Genomic DNA, 19092 nt, shown 5'->3' on the forward strand with positions numbered 1-19092 from the left:
TTTCCTTTTGCTCTTTTTGTTACATTCTTTTTCCGCTTTTAAATAAAGGTTCTTACCATTTGGACATTTTGACTTGTGTTCATATTTAATGGAAGTTCAGCTTTAAACTTGGAAACTCTTAAAACATCTTACTGGTTTTATTACTTAGAAACTCACAAACAGCTAATTTAACATTTGTTAGCCAACTATGCACCAGTGAAGCACTTTCTTTTTTTTTTTTTTTTTAAAGGAACATTTCTGGGCCTTAAAGTACTGTAAGATTTGAGATGTGTTGTCTCTAGCGCCCTCTGTGGCGGTCAGATGTAACTGCAGGCGATCCGGTTCTTTCAGACATGGATCGTTTCCATCCTTTTTTTAGGTTTCATGAGGTTAAATATTCAACGTTTGATGAGTCGTCTTTGTGGTTTTTTCAGTTAAAGTGAAATTCCAGCGTGAAATCATCCCAGGATCTTTTTGGGCAAGTTCGCTCAGTGGCTAACAGTCGAATGTGGCTAACAGTGGTTAGCTTGGGGCAGCACGGTGAAGGCATTCAAAGGTCTTTTTTAACCACTAATGCTGCTGAAAATAACAGCAAACCTCTGCAGCAGCATGAGAAGAGTCCCTACACACACAACAAAGCAGCAACAGCGTAGTTGGTGAAGCCAGAGTTTATTAAAGAGTGTTTTAAAGACTTACCTACTGGCCCCTGTACCAGCTCCTCTCATAGTAAAGTCCATTACAGTGGAAGGAGCCCATTGGTGCTTTGTTGTGTGTGTAGGGACTCTTCTCATGCTGCTGCAGAGGTTTGCTCTTATTTCGACCTGTGAGCGTGTTTTTGCTCCTACACTTTAGCACACATTTGGCTCCTAGAGGACACTTTAGCACACGTTTGGGCTCCTTTAGCACATGATTTGGCTCTTTGAGGACACTTTAACACACGTTTCAGCTCCCAGAGGACACTTTAACACACGTTTATGCTCCTAGAGGACACTTTAACACACGTTTATGCTCCTAGAGGACACTTTAGCACACGTTTATGCTCCTAGATGACACTTTAACACACGTTTTGGCTCCTAAAGGACACTAACACAAGTTTTCTCTCACAGGGGTGACTCTAGCACATGTTTTGGCTCCTAGAGGACACTTCCTGTCTCTGTGCAGGCTAGTCCTAAGAAACTCTATTGTTTTTTTTTAAGTGGATCTTTTTTAGTCAAACTGTTTCTAAAGTTACAAATCACCTTTAACAATGAGCACTTCCAAACAATAGAGTAAATAATTATGAATGAAGATGCAGGGCTATCCCGGGTTCACGGCTTTATTTTGAAGGCGTCTGCCGGAAGTGCTTCACGTGCAGCTCTCGCGCTTCGTCCGTGAGCACACGCGCTGTTGTGTTGTGTTGCTGAATCGGGAGAAAGTGGAAACCGTGCGGGTCTGAATCTGATGAGAACCGCGTGAGTGCGTGAGAACCGTGGCCCGCGGCTCGTGTGGACGCGTCTGTCCGTGTCCCGGTGAAGTCTGCCCGGCTCCGCGGAGCGTGAATGACCGCGGAGCGGCGGAACAAAGAGCGGTTCCTCACCATTGTTACCGAGCGGAGCGCCTGTTTCCTAACTCCCGGAGGGGGTTTCGGACTGTGGACGTAAGCTAACTGCACCCAAGTTTCCTTATTTTTAATAAAACATGTGGTTAAAGGGTGTGAAGTGAGTTAATTCACACTTTAACCCGTGTTAAAGTAGCACGGCTGTGGGCTAAACTGATTTAAACAAAGCTAACGTTAGCTTGAACTTTACAGCAACGGTAACTAAGGCAACCAAGTTTCAACGGTCACCAGTAACGGCTTTTTATTCCTTTTATTTCATTATTCTTTCACTATTTACTTAAAATACACTATTTAGAGAGTTAACTTTACACTGGCGGGTAATAAATCAGTTTTTTATACTTTAATAATCACAGTTACGTATTAAAGTCATTGTAACGTTAACGCTAGTGCCGTTATTATGTGGTTTTCTTGCTTTTATCGCATAAAAACACTTAAAAAACACCTGAATCCTCGTGTTCAGCAGCGGTTAAATGTTTTAAAAAAGACTGAATGAAGTGTTTGTTTTCATAAAGTGTTTTCAGGTGTTTTTGTCAGGTTTTAACACTGTTAACTGAAGTAAAATTACAAACCTTTATGTGTGTCAAAGGCTTTTATTGACCACTACATGAAATTTATGCAGAGTCAATATTTGCAGTGTTCACTCTTCTTTTTCAAGACCTCTAATTCACCCTGGCATGCTGTCAATCAGGAGAGTACCTATGTTCCCCGCTTTGTTTGTGACCAGGAAACAGCAGACCCAGGTCCTATGTTCCCCAGGTCCTGTGTTCCTCGAGTCCCGTGTTCCCAGAGTCCTATGTTCCCCTGGTCCTATGTTCCTCAGGTCCTATGTTCCCCAGAGTCCTGTGTTCCCCGAGTCCTGTGTTCCTCGAGTCCCGTGTTCCCCGAGTCCCGTGTTCCCCGGGTCCTATGTCCCCGCTTTGTTTGTGACCGGGGAACATAGGACCCTTATTTTGAACAAAGGTCCTATGTTCCCTGGATCCTGTGTTCCCCACTTTTCCCCCCAAAAGGTCCTGTGTTCCCCGCTGCTTCCTGTCCACGGCTCGCCACCGGATCAGAACGTTTTTCATCAGCAAAAAAACCCAGAACTGATTCAACTGCAGGCAAGACGTGACCAATCAGATTCAACTAGGGGTCACCACTTATGTCAAGCAACAGTGCGTCCTTCTGCTCAAACATTGGACAACATTAAACTTCCCTGTTCAATTGATCTGAACGTTGTATTCACTGTGTATGTGAGTAGCAGCTGTTGTTGGTGTGCGCGGCCCGTTGTTGAGTTTGCCGTGCTGCTTGTGTTGACAGGTGAGGGGCGGCCTGTGCTCCAGTCATGACCTCTGGGAATGGGAACACTAACAGCAACAGCAGCCAACACAATGGAGAGAGCAAACCAGCCCAGGCCTTAATCGAGTCCCACATCCTCACCCATCTGATCGAAGGCTTCGTCATCCAGGAGGGAGCTGAGCCTTTCCCCGTGAGTACCGGAGCTCTGCGTGCGCGTGTCTGTGACGTCACAAACACACAGACGCAGAATATGATCATTAGTGACAGGGACGATTAGTGGGTTAGGGCGCCCTCCCACTGTGCCTCCGTCCCGTGCCCCGTGCTTTAGGGTCCTTGTCCCCCCCTCCAGGCCCGTTTGTACTCACACTACCTGGGCCTCGGAGAATGCTTCTTGCTGCCTATACGTCATCACGCCGTAACACGTCACACGCATTGATGACGTCATGGCGATGCGTGGCTTTGTTTCCAGATCTTTCCGTAGACCTCAGAGTTTTTGTGCGTCTTGTCGACTGTTTTTGAATCTTTTCATCGACCAAATCTGCAGTAAACACTCCACCTCCGCATCACACCAACGTGAACCTTTCACCGCCATTGTTTGAAATGTCCGCGCATGGTCCCTCCTTCTTTTTTCTACGTCCCAACAGGCGCACAGGAAATGACCTCAGAACCGCCGTAGGCCTCGTGCTCGTACACGTGCACACGCTCGTGCTCGTACATGTGCAAACGTGCTTTACTAAAGCCCACCTCTCCCAAACGGGCCGTGGACGGCAAGCGTGCCGCTCCTAGACGTGGTACGGTTGCACTCACACTGGTCAAAGGAACCAGACTTTAACGTGCTCGGGCACGGTACGGAGGAACAGCGGGACATAAAGTACTGAGAAGTGAACTGTCCCAAAACATGAACGCATCATTAGACGACTGCAGTGTAAACAGACAAAAACACAGCTCATAACAAACTGTCTGGATTTAGTTTTTTTTATCTGCCACGTGAGTTTTCATACCTGTTTGATTGTGTTGTCTCTGAACATTCACATAGGTCCACTCCTCTGTCTCCATCACCATCAAATATAATACTAATAAATAACGATCCATCATCTGATCATTTCCCATTCTCAGTGATTCAACTCACACACCAGAGCGTGTTCGTACACTGTGTTCTGTGATTCATTCCAGTGTTTTGCAGCGACATCAGCGGTTTGTGTTTTCTCTCTATAGGTCGAACGTCCATCTTTCTCCATTGAGAGCCTGAGGAGACACACTGCAGACTCAAAGATGGACGGCCACTCACCAAAGGGTAAAGCTCCGTCCACTTAAAGGTCCCAGACCAGTTTCACGGCTTCATTTAAATACTTGTTGGCGCAATTTTAAACTCAGGAGCAGTGGTTCTAAGAACAGCAACAGCGTAGTTAGAGAAGCCAGAGTTTATTAAAGAGTGTTTTAAAGACTTACCTACTGGCCCCTGTACCAGCTCCTCTCATAGTAAAGTCCATTACAGTGGAAGGAGCCCATTGGTGCTTTGTTGTGTGTAGCGACTCTTCTCATGCTGCTGCAGAGGTTTGCTGCATTTGCCGAAAAAGACCCTGGGGTGATTTTACGCCAGAATTTCACTTTACGGGTGCGTGGCTACTAGTGTGCACGTGGCGGAGCGGGTTTGGGGAGAATGTGTGTGAAGTGGGAGTCGCTGGTGCAAAGGAAATGTGGGTGTTTTTCAGGAGCATCTTTTATTATTTTCAGATGTTCAGTTTTATAAATCGCATTCATGGTTTTGCGAAAACGCAGTGTTGTGAAAGATTCTACGCAGAGTTTTATAACCGAGGCCCGGGGTGTGGGTCTGTGTCCGGCTGACTGTCGCCCGTGTGTCCCCTCAGAGTTAAAGGCCCAGCAGGAGCCCATGCTGACCTGTGAGCTGTGTGGCAGGGTGGACTTTGCCTACGTCTTCAAAAGGTCCAAGAGGTTCTGTTCTACAGTGTGCGCCAAACGGTAAGACAGGAAATGACTCATGTCTCTTACGCTTCTCTTCCACTGCAGGGTGCAACTGGACCTGCTCTTGGATCGTCTCCGGTAGTACGCTGCAGGCCGCTGATGGTCAGGCCCTGGGCCCGAACAACCATCACTCATTTAGAAAACATTCACTCAAATGTATAAAAAAGAGTTTTTACAAGTTAAAGTTTCAGGGTTTCTTCAGTCACCTAGTCATAAAGTAAAGTGCCTGTTGTTACAGCCCCCCCTCCGCCTGTGTATTGGAGTCATCTTCCATATATCGTCTGTAGATATCTGGACTACGTCTGCGAGGCTCCAGCGCGTACACACACACAGACACACACACACACACCTCACACACCACGCTCTAACCCGGACACGCCGAGGCTTTTGTCGGGGAGCAGCAACTTTAAACAAGGCTGAAGTTGTGTTGTGGACACTTGCACTAAGTTTCAGCTCACCGTGTTAACTTCTTTTTTTGTAGTTACAATGTGGGATGTACAAAGAGAATGGGTCTCTTCCCAAACCGCAAAACCACTCTGGAGAACATGAAGAAACAAAGAGCGCTGAACGGGAGCCTGAAAAACTACAGTTTAGAGTCTAAAAAGAAGGTGAGACCACAGTAAGACTTTGACGTTATATGTATAATGTTATCGTGTGCGATTCCTCACAGTGATGGATCACTAAGGATCCAGTAAAGACATAAATAGATCATTTATTATAACTGCAGGTCGTCTGTGCTAGGTGAGGCTAGCTAAAGTTAGCTTCCTACAAAGGCTAACATCTAACATTCAGTGTTGATAAGAATCTAAACATGTTGGATAATTACCTTTCTTCTTCTTCTCCTCCAGAGAAATCTCTGTCTGTTGTGTTCAAGACGAGCACTAAAGTGTGTTGTTGTTGTTGAAGTTTGCGTATCCAGTGACGTGTCTCTCTCTCTCGGGGCTCTTTATAGCGCACTCACACTGTCCTTCCGCACTGCGCCCCAGGCTTTAGGGTACTTGTCACGCCGTAACACGTCACACGCATTGATGACGTCATGGCGATGCGTGGCTTTGTTTCCAGATCTTTCCGTAGACCTCTGAGTTTTTGTGCGTCTTGTCGACTGTTTTTGAATCTTTTCATCGACCAAATCTGCAGTAAACACTCCACCTCCGCATCACACCAATGTGAACCTTTCACCGCCATTGTTGTTGTTGTTAAATTTCCATGTAGGCCTTGTACTCGTACACGTGATTTGAAATTTGATAGAAGTGACTCTGACTGCTTCATCTGTGCAGAAGCCTTCTCCTCCTCCTGCTGCTCCTGCTGCTGCTGCTGCTGCCGCCGGTGCTGCTCTGTCCCCCGGTCACCCGGTCCATCCCGCGCAGGGAGAGTCCAGCCAATGTTCAGACTTGTCCGGCTACAAAAGAACCCCGTCCCCTCTGTCAGCGACGCAACCTCACAGCTTCCTGCCCAGTGACCCCGGCCAGTGGAACATAGAGGACGTGTACGAGTTCATCTCCCTTCTGCCAGGTGGGCGCCGCCTCTTCACTTACAGGGTCACATCTGATCACATCTTTGACGGTGGCAGTGAACGAGTGACAAGAAATGGTGGGAAAGGAAAAGTTCCGGTGCTATAACCGGTCCTTTGTCTTTTAAAGTTAACAGTTTATTTTTGACTTCTGAGTTCTGGATCATCACGGGCGTTTGAAGTCATTTCAATATTCAGATACTCTCATTACCTGAAGGACGAGTACGAGTACAAAAAACGAACAAAACCAAAAACAGGAGGTCAGTCATGAACAGCAACGTCATGATTATATTATATTCTTAATATTACAAACTAACAAAATAATTTAAATCAGTTTAGGGAGAGAAAGAGAAGGTCGTTTCCCAGCATGCACCAGCTCTGGGTGCTGTTGTGTGGCAGTGCTTCACAGCTCCACCTACACACCTGACGTGCACACTACATCCAATTTACACACTTTAGTGTCACCGTGTGCACGCAGAGTTCCCCCCAAAGACTCTTGTCTCAACGCGGAATAAAAAGTGAGAACACAACGCCACTTTAGTGTTTCCTCTTTAGATCGTCTCCGTCTGAACAGGACCTGAAATAAAGATGCAGATTTCTTTAATGCCCACTGTGTGAAAAGACTTCTGGTTACAAATGTAGAACGTAGTTAGCCAGAACGTAGTTAGCGACTGTATGAGGAGGCGTGGAGCTCTTCTGTGCAGAGCGTGTGTGAGCTGACTGTTGGTGCTCTGTGGCTGCAGGTTGTCTGGAGATCGCTGAGGAGTTCCGCTCTCAGGAGATCGACGGACAGGCTCTGCTGCTGCTGAAGGAGGACCATCTCATGGGAACCATGAACATCAAACTGGGCCCCGCACTCAAGATCTTTGCCCAGATAAACACACTCAAAGACTAGCCCATCTCAGCCTTCAGACACACACGCACACACACACACACACACAGGGCTCTGCTGTGAACGGACGAACACGTTGGGCTCAGGGGCGGTTTCATGGACGTTGTGTCTCGGCCTGCTGAGTGCGAGGACATCAGCTGGGACTGTTGGATTCACCTGTTACACTTTTCCACTACGTCAGGAAAAGGTCACGCTATCGTTTGACAAGAATGGCGTCAGGCGGGATGTGTTTCCTTGAGAACGTTGTTTTCATAATGTAACTACTGTCCTCTGGGTTCCTGAGGGGGAGATTCAAGGTTAACACTGTCACCATAACAAATATCGCTGGGTGAAAAATTGGCTCAGAAATTCTTGCGAGAAGCGATAATTTTGCTGTTTTGAGACATTTTCAACTGATATGATGATGATGTCATAATAATGCAGCCTTTCAAAGATCAATAAACGTTTGTTTCTAAAGAAGACATTTGAAATATCCAAAATAAATAAACGGAACAACCAGAAACACTAAATCAGATGGACTCTCAGTCTGTTTGAACACATTGGTGTTTAGGTGGCGGCTGCTGGTCTTTCAAGGACGAGAAGCTCATTTTTCCGGCCTCCATCATAAATGTGTTTGTTTATTTATGTGTAAATTCTTCCCTTTGTTCCTTTAAGAAAATGATCTGTGACCTTGTCGTCCCAACTCAGCGTCTTTTCCAGGGACTTGACCGGTGTCCTCTCTAAACGTCCTCGGCCCAGCTGGAGCTGCTGCGCCAGGCTACTGTGAAGTGTGAGCGCCTGTGAGTGTGAGCTGCCGCTGCTAGCTTGGGTAAGAAACCGCAGAGTGACAGAACAAACACAACGCTAGACGTTTTTAACAAAGACAAAGTCTCCGGATCAGTTCATAACAACGGAATAAAATACTTGGAAAATGTGATACTGTCCCCCAGTCCCAGCCTGGTCAGATGCGAACTGATGAAGCCTCTTGGATGAGAGGTGAAACGTCTTCCTAGACAAACAACCAGTCCAGTTGTTTTTGACTGAAATTGCTTTGAGGATAACGATGACCTGGACGAATGAGAACATTCACAGGCAAAATGTGATACTGATTGTTCACATGTTCGGACGTCGTGTCTGTTTTGTTTCAACGGAGCGTTTGGACCTGGAAATCTTATTTTGAAAGGGTGTTACGTCAGACTGAACAGACGGATAGTCTCTCTGTACGGTGATAAGTCTCTGTACGGTGATAGTGTACGGTGTCTCTGTACAGTGATGGTGTACGGTGATAGTGTACGGTGTCTCTGTACAGTGATAGTGTACGGTGTCACTGTGTGGTGATAGTGTGCGGTGTCACTGTGCGGTGATAGTGTACGGTGTCTCTGTACAGTGATAGTGTACGGTGTCTCTGTACGGTGATAGTGTACGGTGTCACTGTGTGGTGATAGTGTGCGGTGTCACTGTACGGTGATAGTGTACGGTGTCTCTGTAGGGTGATAGTGTACGGTGTCTCTGCACGGTGATAGTGTACGGTGTCTCTGCACGGTGATAGTGTACGGTGTCTCTGCACGGTGATAGTGTACGGTGTCTCTGCACGGTGATAGTGTACGGTGTCTCTGCACGGTGATAGTGTACGGTGTCTCTGTACGGTGATAGTGTACGGTGTCTCTGCACGGTGATAGTGTACGGTGTCTCTGTACGGTGATAGTGTACGGTGTCTCTGTGCGGTGCTAGTGTGCGGTGTCTCTGCACGGTGATAGTTTGAACATTGTAAAGTCTAATTACTCCAGAGGTGAAGCCCAGACTCCACGTGCTTTACCTACAAACACACACATTGCTGTTATAAAAAAAACATTTTCTCACAATAATTTACTGATTTATTCTCCCCAACTTCAGACAAAATTAAACACTTTTAAACTTCAATTTTACATGATCACACTTCATTCAAGTACAAAGCCGTCTGCTGATGATGCTGGATGAAGGAGCTTCTTTAAGGCACACTCAGTAGTTCAGAGATTAGAGAAACGAAGAAGCTGTAGGTGACACACTCCGCACACAGGCTGAATCAGAGAACATGTAACTCATACACACACTCATGAGAATGATCTGCATCCACAAAATCAAAGCTGCTCACACATTTATGCCTTTTTAATAAGATTAGATTCTTTAAATCTGAGAATCACGAGGAACAGACAATAACCCCGACATGAAACGCTGGTTATCAAAGTGAAATCATCCTTTTCTGCAAAAGCACTCATCAAATAATCCATGGAGACAGTTTTTGTTTGTGTGTGAACGATTAAAGGAGAAATCCAGGAGGAGTCGCAAACAGTGATTAGCTCGGGGCAGCACGGTGAAGGCATTCAAAGGTCTTTTTTAACCACTAATGCTGCTGAAAATAACAGCAAACCTCTGCAGCAGCATGAGAAGAGTCCCTACACACACAACAAAGCACCAATGGGCTCCTTCCACTGTAATGGACTTTACTATGAGAGGAGCTGGTACAGGGGCCAGTAGGTAAGTCTTTAAAACACTCTTTAATAAACTCTGGCTTCACTAACTACGCTGTTGCTGCTTTGTTGTGTGTGTAGGGACTCTTCTCATGCTGCTGCAGAGGTTTGATGTTATGTTCAGCAGCATTAGTGGTTAAAGATGTTTTAGGGGCGGGCGGTGGCTCAGCGGTTAAAGCGGTCGCCTCGTGTAAAGAGGCTGAAGGTTGTCAGGGTGTCAGGTTTGACTCCGACCTGTGGCCCTTTGCTGCATGTCTCTCTCTCTCACCCCATTTCCTGTCTGTCCTTTATAATAGAGGCTTGAAAAACTGCCTTTTACTGCGTTCACTGTGCTGCTCTGAGCTAATTGAACTCTCACGCCCCTCCCCCTCTACCACCGAGCTCCTCCCTCCCTCCCACCGAGTGTTCGTCAGTGCACGTGCACCAGATTCCTATGAACGCGCCCGTGTCTTCTCTCATCAATAAATAGCATGGAGTGCACGCTACATGGAGGTGGGCTGGCTAACTTACTCATAGGTAGCAACTGCTAACGTCATGTAGCGTATGCTAGCTTGAGGCGTGTGTCTGTGATATTGTAACATGTGTGAGCGGGGAGGGGGGGGGGGATCTGTGACCTGTGCTGAGTGGACAGGATGATACAGACAAAAACAAACAACAGGCTAAAGAAAAAAAGCTTCAGCGGAAAATAAAAAAATCCTGAAGCTTTGCGAGCGCCAAAGGAAGTGCTCGGGGGTCCGGCCGTGCAGGGGCGGACATGAAAAAATGTTGAGTTCAGCTGCTTCACAATGCTGAGCGGTGAAGTTTGACAGAAAATTCACTTTTTTTGTAATAATCTCAGAATTATATTGTTGAAATGTTACAAAAAACTGTTTAAAGTCAGTTTCTCAGATGTGAATATTTGCTGTTTTTAAATCTTGCATTAGCCCGGGTGGGGCCCTGATCTGCAGGTGTCAGGTTCCTCTCTGCTCTGACACACCTGAGTCTGAGGCTCTGCTCGTTCACCAGCAGCTGGAGCTCGTCTGGGGGTTTAATCATCTTCAGGTTCCTCCCTGCTCTTACACACCTGAGTCTAACACATGCAGGAGCAGGGGCCCTCCAGGAGCAGGGGCCCTCCAGGAGCAGGGGCCCTCCAGGAGCAGGGGCCCCCTACGCTGCAAGAACTGAATATCTTCGTGTTTTGGTCAAAAAACTATTTAAATATATAAACTTCTAACGGGCATTTACTAACATTTATAGACAAATCAATAAATCAGGAAAATATTGAGGAGATGAATCAACAGTGGCAGTGATCGTTTGATCCGTTTGGTTTTAACCTGCACCTGCGGGGAAGATCGCTGCACAGCAGATGTGTTTGGTCGGTTCGTTAAAAAGTGGAGGTCATTCAGCACCAGCACACCCATGCTAACATCTGCCATGCTGCTAAAGGTCAAGCATCATTCCTGGGGTCGCAGCAGCCGTCCTCACTATTTTGGGCGACCTGGTGAAGTCAGAGCGGAGGATTAGAACGGCAGGGAGAGTGACAGCGTCCCGTCCACGCCGCCTTCCACCCGGGAGAAACGGAAAAAGCAGACATGCTGAGGATGGGAGACGTGTGATCGGGGCACCGCACGGTTTGACAGGTGAGTAAGTGAAGAGCCAAAGCCAACCCACAGATTTCCTGTTAATTTAATTGAGTGATTCAATAGAAAACATCAAAACGCAGAGGAGGGAAAAGCAACAGTAGACAAAGACTTCTGGTAGAGTGAGAGCACAGTCCAGGCTGATCAGAGACAAGCGTTGAGCCCGCAGGACGTCTGTGAATAAGCTGCCGATTCACATGAGAATCTCCTTGATGCTAACATCACTTTCATCTGCACTTAGCTGGAGCGGCTAACGCTAACGGCTAACGCTAATTGTCAGTCAAACTCCTCTAATCCTTGTTTTGATGCTGTGATTTTCTGGAGGGGACGGGTTCAAACAGGCTCAAACAGACTCCGGTCTCCTGGAGCTACTGGGCCAGGTCTGACCAACCTGGCAACCCCACTGCTGGAGTTATTTTTTGTTGTTGCGACAATGATCTTGAGACTCTAGATGGAGCTGTTCTGCTCGTTCTGCATATTCAACCTTTAAAGGTAAGTCTGGGATTCTAATCCTGTAACTTTTGGGCAAATTCAGTGAATATCTGCTCACGGCCGGAGCTGTGTTCATACTCTGCCCTGGTTCAGTTAATGGGAAACAGACAAGGTCCAAAACAACACCAGCACTCCCTGTGTGCGTGTGCACAGACAGAGGAAAGGTCACGGGTGAATAAAGAGATGTGCAGTGGGAGCGAGAGGGACGGTCAACCTGACACAAGTTAATATTCTACAGGAGCTCCGATGGGGGGTGACTTCAAACATCAACAGCTGCTCTTATTTGTAAGTTAGAGGAACCCAGTGGAGATTTCAACAGTTCTGTCCACATGAGATGTTCAATCCATTTCCTTCCTGATCACACATTTGATGACACCCATATCTGATCAGTGAAACAAACAGACAGCGGGGATGTGTTGCATCACCCGTGTCCTCCAGCGTTTGCTTGAGACATGGGTGTCAAACTGATCCAGTAAAGAGTCGCTGTGGCTGCAGGTTTTCATTCCAACCGGGCAAGAACACACCTGACTCGACTTACTCAATCACCTGAACTGTCTTCACACAGTTGATTTGTTGGACCAGGTGTGTTTTTGCTTGGTTGGAATGAAAACCTGCAGCCACAGCGACTCTTTACTGGATCACTTTGACACCCGTGGCTTAAGATGCAACTGAAACGTCAGAGAACACTTAACAACAATAGAGCACAAGAATAAAAAGCAGAGACAAAGTCCACTGGGTTCCCTCACTCAAATAAGCCTCTGTCACATATTTGAGAACCTAAACGGCCCGTTACACTTAAACACTGGTGCGGTCCCTCACAGAGCTCAGACAGAACAGTTTTAATGCAGTTTACAGTAAAACCTCTGAATTTGACGGAAATTTGCAATCGAGAAATGCTTTAGGTTCCCCAGGGACGAGTGCAGCTGAGCAGGGGTGTGTGTGTGTGTGGGGGGGGGGTGCCTACTCGATGAAATAGACCAAACAATGGGTTTATTGTAACTTTGTGTGATCTGGAAGGCTGCGCTTCTACTGGTGCATTGAACTGAGATCAGATCTGTCGTTGCTCACTGTCTCTTAGAGGAACAACGTTATCGACACAGAACAAAAACTGTGTGTGTGTGTGTTGGGGGGGGTGTGTGTGTGTGTAAGGCTGTTATGTCAAACATGTACCACATGAAATGGGAAAATGAAGTCCACTCAGAGAAGGAGAGAGTCCAAACTGAAAAACCAGCCCACAGAGAACCGACAGAGAGAGGGGGAGAATCTTTGCCACCACACACACACGAGTAAAAAACAAAGGAGCGGAGCAGATGAGATTGTTTTCGCTCCCGCTCGTGTTTTATTTCAGCTGTTTATACCTTGCTCCTGAAGAGGGGCTTAGCGCCGGGGCCACAGTACTCGTTGTATATGAGCTTGAAGAGGAAAAGGTGGAAGAGCGTTATGAGCGAGGCCACGCTGAACCAGAAGAGGAAGGGCAGGCCCGGGTACCTGTTGGCCATGTGCTCCTCGTGAGCCAGGATGGCTTTGAGGTGCAGGGTGTGGCGGAGGTCCTGCAGGTGGCGCAGGTCTGTGGAGATGTAGAGGAGCGGCGTGATGGGCTGCGTCACCATCACGGGGAAGATGTGACCCTTGATCTCGGACGTGAGCTCCACGGGCTCGTTGAGGCAGCCGGCCTCGCAGGCGTACAGCTTCACCGGCTTCTCCTGCGGCTTCACCGACACGTGGAGGAAAGGTTTCCCCTCCGCGTCCAGCAGCACCGCCAGGTTGATGAGGTCCTGGTTGTAGTGGATCCCCCTCAGGGCGTAGCTGTTGTGCAGTACGTCCGGATCGGCCTGGAACTGGAGGTGGTTCTCCGTGAACTGAAGGCCGCCGAAGCTGAGGACCATGCCCTGCATGGCTCCGTGGGCTCCGGCCGCCACCAGCACCTTGCAGCCTCTCTTCTGCAGAGTCAGAGTCCACAGCGTGACCAGCTGCAGGATCTGAGCCGCGCTGCTCACCCGCTCGGGCCACAGGTTCTCCGCGTGCATGGTGGCGTGGCCGCTGAAGCAGTGGTCGGCGTAGTTGAGGCTGGACTCGAGACGTACGCGCTCCTCGCTGTTCAGCCTACGATCCAGCAGGGGAGCCGTGGAGGAGGACAGGATGTAGTAGAGGGTGGTGTTCACGGTGCGGCTCGACGGCGTGTGGGAGTCCGTGATCTTCCTCATTTCAACACCTGGACGGACAAAGAAGCAGAAGCACAACTTCAGAAAAACCCGACATGTAGTGGATTTCCAAGGGCAAGGAGCGATTACGGTCTGTCAGATATTATTCTTGAGCCTTGGAAACGTTAGAATCTAAACTCAAGGTCCACTCGCTAACGCAACTGTGTCACCAGTCAGACCCCGTTCGCTGGTATTATCCCTATCGGGGCAGATCTGGTCTGCCGTAGGTTCTGGTCTTTTTGTTGTGCTTTTACTTTGGTGATCTGCACCAAAGTGCAAGTAGTGACGGAGGTGAACTTTCACGGTCACTGTGGCACTGAGAGTTAATAAATAACACAAACACAAAGTCAGGGGCTAGCTCTGAGGCATTGGGTGATGCTGAAAATACCCTTGTTGCTGTTACCGTCCACTTTATTCAGCTTGTTGCTGCTTTAATGTATCTTCTTCTTGTATCTGAGTTCATAAGCTTGAATTCAGACTCCATAACCATAGGCGTGCAAAGGAGGGTGGGGCAGTCTAACGCGTGCTAAAGTGTCCTCTTCAGTGACGAGGACACGCTATTTTTCCTTTTTGCCTCTGCCCTTCAAAAAGTCTGCACGCCACTGTCCATAGCTCATACATCACAGCAGTTATGTTCATTCACTACAGCTGTAATTAGCTCAGCAAGGTCAGTACTTGTTGCTCTGTCAGAATCTTTGAAACAGGCTTTTTATGTTGTCTGAGTGAAGAAGGAGACAAGCAGACAAGAGGCAGAAGGGGAACATTTAGATCACTACAGTGGAAACAGAACTGGTGCAAGAAACAGAGCACCAACATGTTTCCAGCTCCGCACCGACTCAAACCAAACTGACCTCCTGACAGAACATGTGAGCGAGCGTGAGCCGCCATAAAATCTCATCACAGCTTCCTTTTACAGTTTTACAGCAGTCAGCAGCGTTTCACTATGTGCAGGGATTCAACAGCGATATCAGTGCCTTCAATTTATCCATCACATCAAAGACGTTTACAGTCCTGCTGTAAATGAAGCCAGTGGCACATTTGAACCTTTTATTAGGACGTATGCACACATCAGTGTATCGTTCAGCCCATTTAGGGCGCACTCCCACTGTGCCTCCGTCCCGTGCCCCAGCATGTTTCACGGCTAAAGTCTGGTTCCTTTGACCAGTGTGAGTGCAACCGTACCACGTCTAGGAGCGGCACGCTTGCCGTCCACGGCCCGTTTGGGAGAGGTGGGCTTTAGTAAAGCACGTTTGCACGTGTACGAGCACGAGGCCTACGGTGGCTCTGAGGTCATTTCCTGTGCGCCTGTTGGGACGTAGAAAAAAGAAGGAGGGACCCTAAAATAATAATAAACTGACTGAAATATCTGAAAAACTCTCTGTTGTAGTGTTCAGAATAAATCAGGAATTAATACTTTGTTCTCTAATTTTGATCTCCGCTGTAAACGTCAAATGTTATTTTTGTTCAGCTTCACACTGACACATTCAAATTCACACTTCCTCGGCTGTTAGAGCTGTGATTCAAACCCAGAGTGAGCTGCTGCTATGACCCGTGCTCACCTGAAATGAAGAGGTCCATCCAGGCCTGCTGGTGATCCACCACCAGCTCATCCACGCTGGCCCTCAGCAGCTCTCCCAGCTCCTTCTTGGCTCCTTCTCTGAGGGCGCTGAAGGTCTCCTCCAGCTTGGACGGCTCGATGGGCTCCGAAGTCCACACCACGGACAGGATGTTGTCCTTGTGCTCTAACTTAGCGGGGACGTGGATCCTGCTGTTCAGCTTCCTGGTGACCACCACCACCAGCACCATGCGGTTGTTCTCCACGGGCACCCTGCCAGAGGAGAGCACTATCTCCCTGTCGTCTACTTTCTCCACGCTGGTGGAGAACTTGCTGCCGAAGGAGGGGTTGTCAGAGGTGACCTCCAAGGAGGCGGCCTTGTCAGACAGGTTGTTGATGTGGACTCGCTGCACGTACACGTTCGGTCTGCTCCTGTGCGCGATGAACTCCTCTCTGATGGTGACGCAGTCCCGGGCCGACTGCAGAGCGGCCGGTGAGGCGCAGCGGACGGACAGCACGGCTCCTTTACGGAACCACAGCATGGTGGCCTGAGCCTCGGAGCGCTTCCCCTCCACGTGGAAACCGACTCTGGGCGAGTATTCAGTCTGGTGGACCGGAGCCGAGCCGGGCTGCGAGGACGACGCCACCCAGAGTTTGTTAGAGTCAATGTCAATAAGAATATGGCCGTTCCCCGACACAAAGGGCGTGTCCAGCTGCTCCTGAGGCGTGCTGTAGATTCCCTCCCCTCGCTCGACGAGAGACTTCCACCTGTTGGTTTAGAAAGCAGGAAACACGGTCAGGACTAAACATGGGACAGGTCTGCTCTGTGTCCCCAGAGTCAGGACTTAAACATGGGACAGGTCTGCTCCCTGTCCCCAGAAGTCAGGACTAAACATGGGACAGGTCTGCTCTGTGTCCCCAGAGTCAGGACTCAACATGGGACAGGTCTGCTCTGTGTCCCCAGAGTCAGGACTTAAACATGGGACAGGTCTGCTCCCTGTCCCCAGAAGTCAGGACTAAACATGGGACAGGTCTGCTCTGTGTCCCCAGAGTCAGGACTAAACATGGGACAGGTCTGCTCTGTGTCCCCAGAGTCAGGACTAAACATGGGACAGGTCTGCTCTGTGTCCCCAGAGTCAGGACTAAACATGGGACAGGTCTGCTCTGTGTCCCCAGAGTCAGGACTAAACATGGGACAGGTCTGCTCTGTGTCCCCAGAGTCAGGACTAAACATGGGACAGGTCAGCTCTGTGTCCCCAGAGTCAGGACTAAACATGGGACAGGTCTGCTCTGTGTCCCCAGAGTCAGGACTAAACATGGGACAGGTCTGCTCCGTGTCCCCAGAGTCAGGACTAAACATGGGACAGGTCTGCTCTGTGTCCCCAGAGTCAGGACTAAACATGGCACAGGTCTGCTCCGTGTCCCCAGAGTCAGGACTTGTCGAAGTGGAACCTCCAACTCGTGAACTCGGGGGAGCTCAAAGGACCCCGACCTCACCGAGAGAAGTGGGACAACAATGGCAGCGCCCGTGGAGACACAGTTGGTGAAATAAAACGTCAAAGAAGAGTCTGTAAACGTTACTTCCCTGCGTGTAGTGTTTTATTAGATACTGCAACTTTAACACAACTTGTTTTGATTATTCTGGCATGAAAATAGAAGCTATAATCTCTCAGCATAAATATGTTTATCTATATTATAGGCTACATTAGTTTGCAGACTCTTCTGATTTACTATTACAGTATGTTTTGTTTGAACCCAGTTTGATTTCATATCCATGTGCAGAGCTTTTACATAAACGGCTCCTGATCAGCTGATAGCATGTTTTCGCTCTAATGTCGACCAATGAGATCCACCGCTGGACAATATGTTTATGAACGTATTTGATGTTTTCTGTTGACGTTTAACTTAAATGGTCTGGAACAATTTGTGGTGGGAGCTCGTAAACTCCAGGGAGGAGAAGTCCCGTGTCCCAGTGCTCAGGGATGAAGCACAAGTCCATTTAAAAACATAGGGGTCAATGAGAAACTGCTCTGTTATGGAACCTGCCCCTGGTGGACACGCAGAGAACTGCACTTCCTGATCGGTTACAGTGCTGTTAATGTTCCACGTACAGCACTTTAAATTACCTTGTTGTTGTTGTTGTTGTTGTTGTAAATAAACGTACCTGTGGATCTCGGCCAGCAGGCACTGTCCGGCCGCCCCCCCGGGCATGGCCGAGCCGCTGAAGAGCCTCCACCTGCGCTCCGCTCCCAGGTACCAGTAGAAGATGAGGAAGAGCAGCAGCCCGATGAGGAGCCTCCTCGCCCAGCTGCTCGACAGCAAACCCGGGAGCCCCTTGAGTCTCTGCTGGAGCCACATAGTGTCCCAACGACGGAAGCTCGGAGAAGAGTCTGAAACTGCGTCACATCGAGGTTGTTGTTTCCAGGGTGAAGCTGACAAACTGGCTTCGCTAGCTCCCGGCTAGGCTAAGCTAGGCTAGGCTAAGCTAGGTTAGCTTAACTTATGTAGCTAGCGCCGAGAGGGGGAACTGTTGGAACTCCGCCGCTTTTGTGGCTCTCATCGTGGTTGTTGTGTTTCCCGCTGCCCGTGTGTGTGTGTGTGTGTGTAAGTGTGTGTGTGTGTGTGTGAAGCCGTCGTTTTCCAGGTTGTTCCGGTGAAAACAGCTCGTGAGTTTCTAGGGAACTCTGCAGCAGTTCACTCCTGTTTGTCACAACTGCCGGAAAGTGAAACGACCCGGAAGTGTCGCAGAGACTTTTTTTTTTTTTTTTTTTACAAAACTTTATTCAGAATATTTTTAATTAACAAAAACAAACAAGCTTATTCATAACGTTTTATTAACAATACAATAAAGAACATACAAAAAACAAAATAAAATAGAAATAAAATAATATAATACATATTTATATAGTAATTCTGGTAAGGATGAACCCTGGGCGCCTCCCTAGGGAGGTGTTCCAGGCACGTCCAGCTGGGAGGAGGCCTCGGGGAAGACCCAGGACCAGGTGGAGAGATTAGATCTCCACACTGGCCTGGGAACGCCTCAGGATCCCCCAGTTAGAGCTGGTTAATGTGGCCCGGGAAAGGGAAGTTTGGGGTCCCCTGCTGGAGCTGCTGCCCCCGAGACCTGACCCAGGATCAGAGGCTGAAGATGAGATGAGATGAAAAGTAAATAAAAAAAACAAAACAGAAAAGACAATAGAAATAAAACATAGTATGCAGTACGTATATAATAATGTACAAATGTTTTTCTCAGCACCAACATTTCACTCCGCCTTTGATGCATCTGCCATAAAGACAAATCACCGTTTCTTAACTTATATTTGTTTATGTTTTTAATTTCTACCTTTTTATGTGATTTTCTATCCTACTTTCATGTTTTCATGTCCACCCATGTTCATTTGAGGAAAGTCCATCCGCCCTATTGTTGTACATTTTAAAAATTCAAATAAAGTTGAAAGAATAAAGCGTTAGAGGCGGATTTCGACCAACTTTTAGGAGCT

The 19092-nt window shown here is 48.1% G+C and overlaps 2 protein-coding genes across 2 annotated transcripts; one reads left to right on the forward strand and one right to left on the reverse strand.

The window, feature by feature from the left end:
* The first annotated feature begins 1390 nt into the window (after positions 1-1390).
* Positions 1391-7572, forward strand: phc2a (polyhomeotic homolog 2a). Its single transcript, XM_083920274.1, has 7 exons — positions 1391-1615; positions 2876-3044; positions 4070-4148; positions 4723-4834; positions 5319-5445; positions 6115-6349; positions 7091-7572. Exons 2-7 carry the CDS (start codon positions 2901-2903, stop codon positions 7240-7242), a joined length of 849 nt encoding a protein of 282 aa, XP_083776400.1. The 5' UTR covers positions 1391-1615; positions 2876-2900; the 3' UTR covers positions 7243-7572.
* Positions 7573-9079: 1507 nt separating this feature from the next.
* Positions 9080-18293, reverse strand: kiaa2013 (KIAA2013 ortholog). Its single transcript, XM_083920159.1, has 4 exons — positions 17757-18293; positions 15597-16360; positions 13195-14048; positions 9080-11202 (listed from the first exon to the last, which is right to left on the reverse strand). Exons 1-4 carry the CDS (start codon positions 17948-17950, stop codon positions 11152-11154), a joined length of 1863 nt encoding a protein of 620 aa, XP_083776285.1. The 5' UTR covers positions 17951-18293; the 3' UTR covers positions 9080-11151.
* Positions 18294-19092: the final 799 nt, after the last annotated feature.

This window comes from Echiichthys vipera (genome assembly GCF_963691815.1).
Source record: "Echiichthys vipera genome assembly, chromosome: 9".
NCBI lineage: Eukaryota > Metazoa > Chordata > Actinopteri > Perciformes > Trachinidae > Echiichthys > Echiichthys vipera.

Bases quoted from the DNA above. Each gene is read 5' to 3' on its own strand.
- phc2a (XM_083920274.1), top strand. From the start codon at position 2,901: ATGACCTCTGGGAATGGGAACACTAACAGCAACAGCAGCCAACACAAT. The intron at 3,045-4,069 runs GTGAGTACCGGA...TTCTCTCTATAG, and splicing joins AGGGAGCTGAGCCTTTCCCC to GTCGAACGTCCATCTTTCTC. The intron at 5,446-6,114 runs GTGAGACCACAG...TCATCTGTGCAG, and splicing joins GTTTAGAGTCTAAAAAGAAG to AAGCCTTCTCCTCCTCCTGC.
- kiaa2013 (XM_083920159.1), bottom strand. From the start codon at position 17,950: ATGTGGCTCCAGCAGAGACTCAAGGGGCTCCCGGGTTTGCTGTCGAGC. The intron at 16,361-17,756 runs GTACGTTTATTT...CTAAACCAACAG, and splicing joins CTGCTGGCCGAGATCCACAG to GTGGAAGTCTCTCGTCGAGC. The intron at 14,049-15,596 runs GTGAGCACGGGT...TTGTCCGTCCAG, and splicing joins GATGGACCTCTTCATTTCAG to GTGTTGAAATGAGGAAGATC.